At 57.6% G+C, this 1,556-nt stretch overlaps 1 protein-coding gene across 5 annotated transcripts in view; it reads left to right on the top strand.

Annotated features, from left to right (window-relative positions):
• Gtf2ird1 (GTF2I repeat domain containing 1) overlaps positions 1-568 on the top strand; it is a 74,281-nt gene extending 73,713 nt beyond the window's left edge. For 4 of the 5 annotated variants that reach the window (XM_023714521.1, XM_023714519.1, XM_023714520.1 and 1 more), the window contains exon 27: positions 361-568. In XM_023714521.1, the coding sequence (XP_023570289.1) occupies positions 361-477 (117 nt within the window). In that variant the 3' untranslated portion in view covers positions 478-568. The remainder of the gene's footprint in view (positions 1-360) is intronic. The other variant, XM_023714518.1, reaches the window with a different exon arrangement.
• Positions 569-1,556: the final 988 nt, after the last annotated feature.

Raw genomic sequence — 1,556 nt, 5'->3', positions numbered from 1 at the left:
CACACACACACACACACACACACACACACGAACAACAACCAAAAAAAAAGAAAGTAAGAAAATGGTTTTCAGGCTTCTGGACCCGAGCTGGGCCTCCCTTCCACCCTTTCCTGGAGACCCCGGAAACCCAAGCATCCCCCTGCCTGGTGTGCACTCCAAGTCAGCCCAAACCCCGGGCACATTCTGCCCCCCACGGGAGCCCCTGGCCCATGAAGGCGTGGCCACTGCGAGCTGTGTGACTGAGAGGCCACACCCCTCCACCTCAGCGGGCCTGATTGGCAGGGTCTGGGGAAATCCTGGGAGCTGCAGAGCTGGTGTCGCAGTGTCGCCGGTGCCCTAACCGTGTGTCCCTCTCTCCAGCAGTGGCCAATGTACATGGTGGACTACACCGGGCTCAACGTGCAGCTGCCGGGACCCCTCAATTACTGGACCTCAGCGCCCAACCAGGACCTCACAGAAAGACTAAAGGAAGTATAATTTATGTACAAAGTGTATATTCGGATATGTATCGATGCCTTTTAGTTTTTCCAATGATTTTTACACTATATTCCTGCCACCAAGGCCTTTTTAAATAAGTAAAAAAAAAAAAAAAAAACACCAGTGTCGCCTGTCTTAATAATCCATGTTCTCTTCTGGAATCAGGTGGCCACCATGGTGGTGGTGGTGGCAGGGACAGGGGCAGTGATCCTCCTGCCTCGCTAGCCCCTCCCTGCCTGAGGGGATGCAGCTGTCTGGGGATGACCGGCCACCTACCTGCTGCTGGTGGTGGCCGTGGGGAAAAGCTATGGTAACGGCAAGGGCAGCGTGGCGGGCAGGCGCGGACAGGCTCCCTCCGCCTAGGCCTGGAGCCCTGTGTGGCAGGCCTGACCCTCGCCCTTCCTACAGGGGCCTGGGCGGGCCCGTGTCCAGCTTGGCTCCCGCTGCGGGCAGTCCAGGGCCAGCCTGGCTCACAGAAGTAAATGAACCAAAAGCCAAGCTGGGCGTGGCTGTGCACATCTGTAAGCCTGGTGTTTGGGAAGCTGAGGCAGGGGGGTGGCAAGTTCAAATTCAGTGTAGCAGCTTAGCAAGACCCTGTCTCAAAAATGGGATGGGGAGGCAGCTCAGTGGAAAGGGCCTGGGGTCAGCCCCAGTGCTGCACAAGAAAACCTCACACTTCTGTGGCTCAGAGACCACTGGGTGGTGCCACCAAAGGACACGTTAAGGGGTGAGATGGAGGCAGCCGGGAGTGGAAACCCCGGAGTTGGTGGTGGCTGCTGCCTGTTCGTCGCATCCAGGAGCTGAGCCCTGGCTCTGTTGGGTGCCAGCTGTGTCCCCACTGGTGGGCAGATAGCACCCGGGGGGACCTCACTGTACAGCGAGCATCCCGAGGCCAGGCTGAGGCACAGGTCTAGGGCAGCTGCGACCCCATTGTTACTGCAGTGGATTGAGCGCCCAGCCCAAGCCAGGTCACTTGTCAAGGCCTGATTTTAAAATCGCTGGGGAAGCAGCTCAGTATTCAGGCCCTGGGGTCCACTCCCCAGAGCAATAGCTTGTTTTTTCTTTTGTCTTTTTGAGAC

Source organism: Octodon degus, unplaced genomic scaffold (genome assembly GCF_000260255.1).
Source record: "Octodon degus isolate 3935 unplaced genomic scaffold, OctDeg1.0 scaffold00035, whole genome shotgun sequence".
NCBI classification, from domain to species: domain Eukaryota; kingdom Metazoa; phylum Chordata; class Mammalia; order Rodentia; family Octodontidae; genus Octodon; species Octodon degus.
The sequence above is the reverse complement of the archived record's forward strand: the minus strand, read 5'-3'. Positions and strand labels throughout refer to the sequence as shown.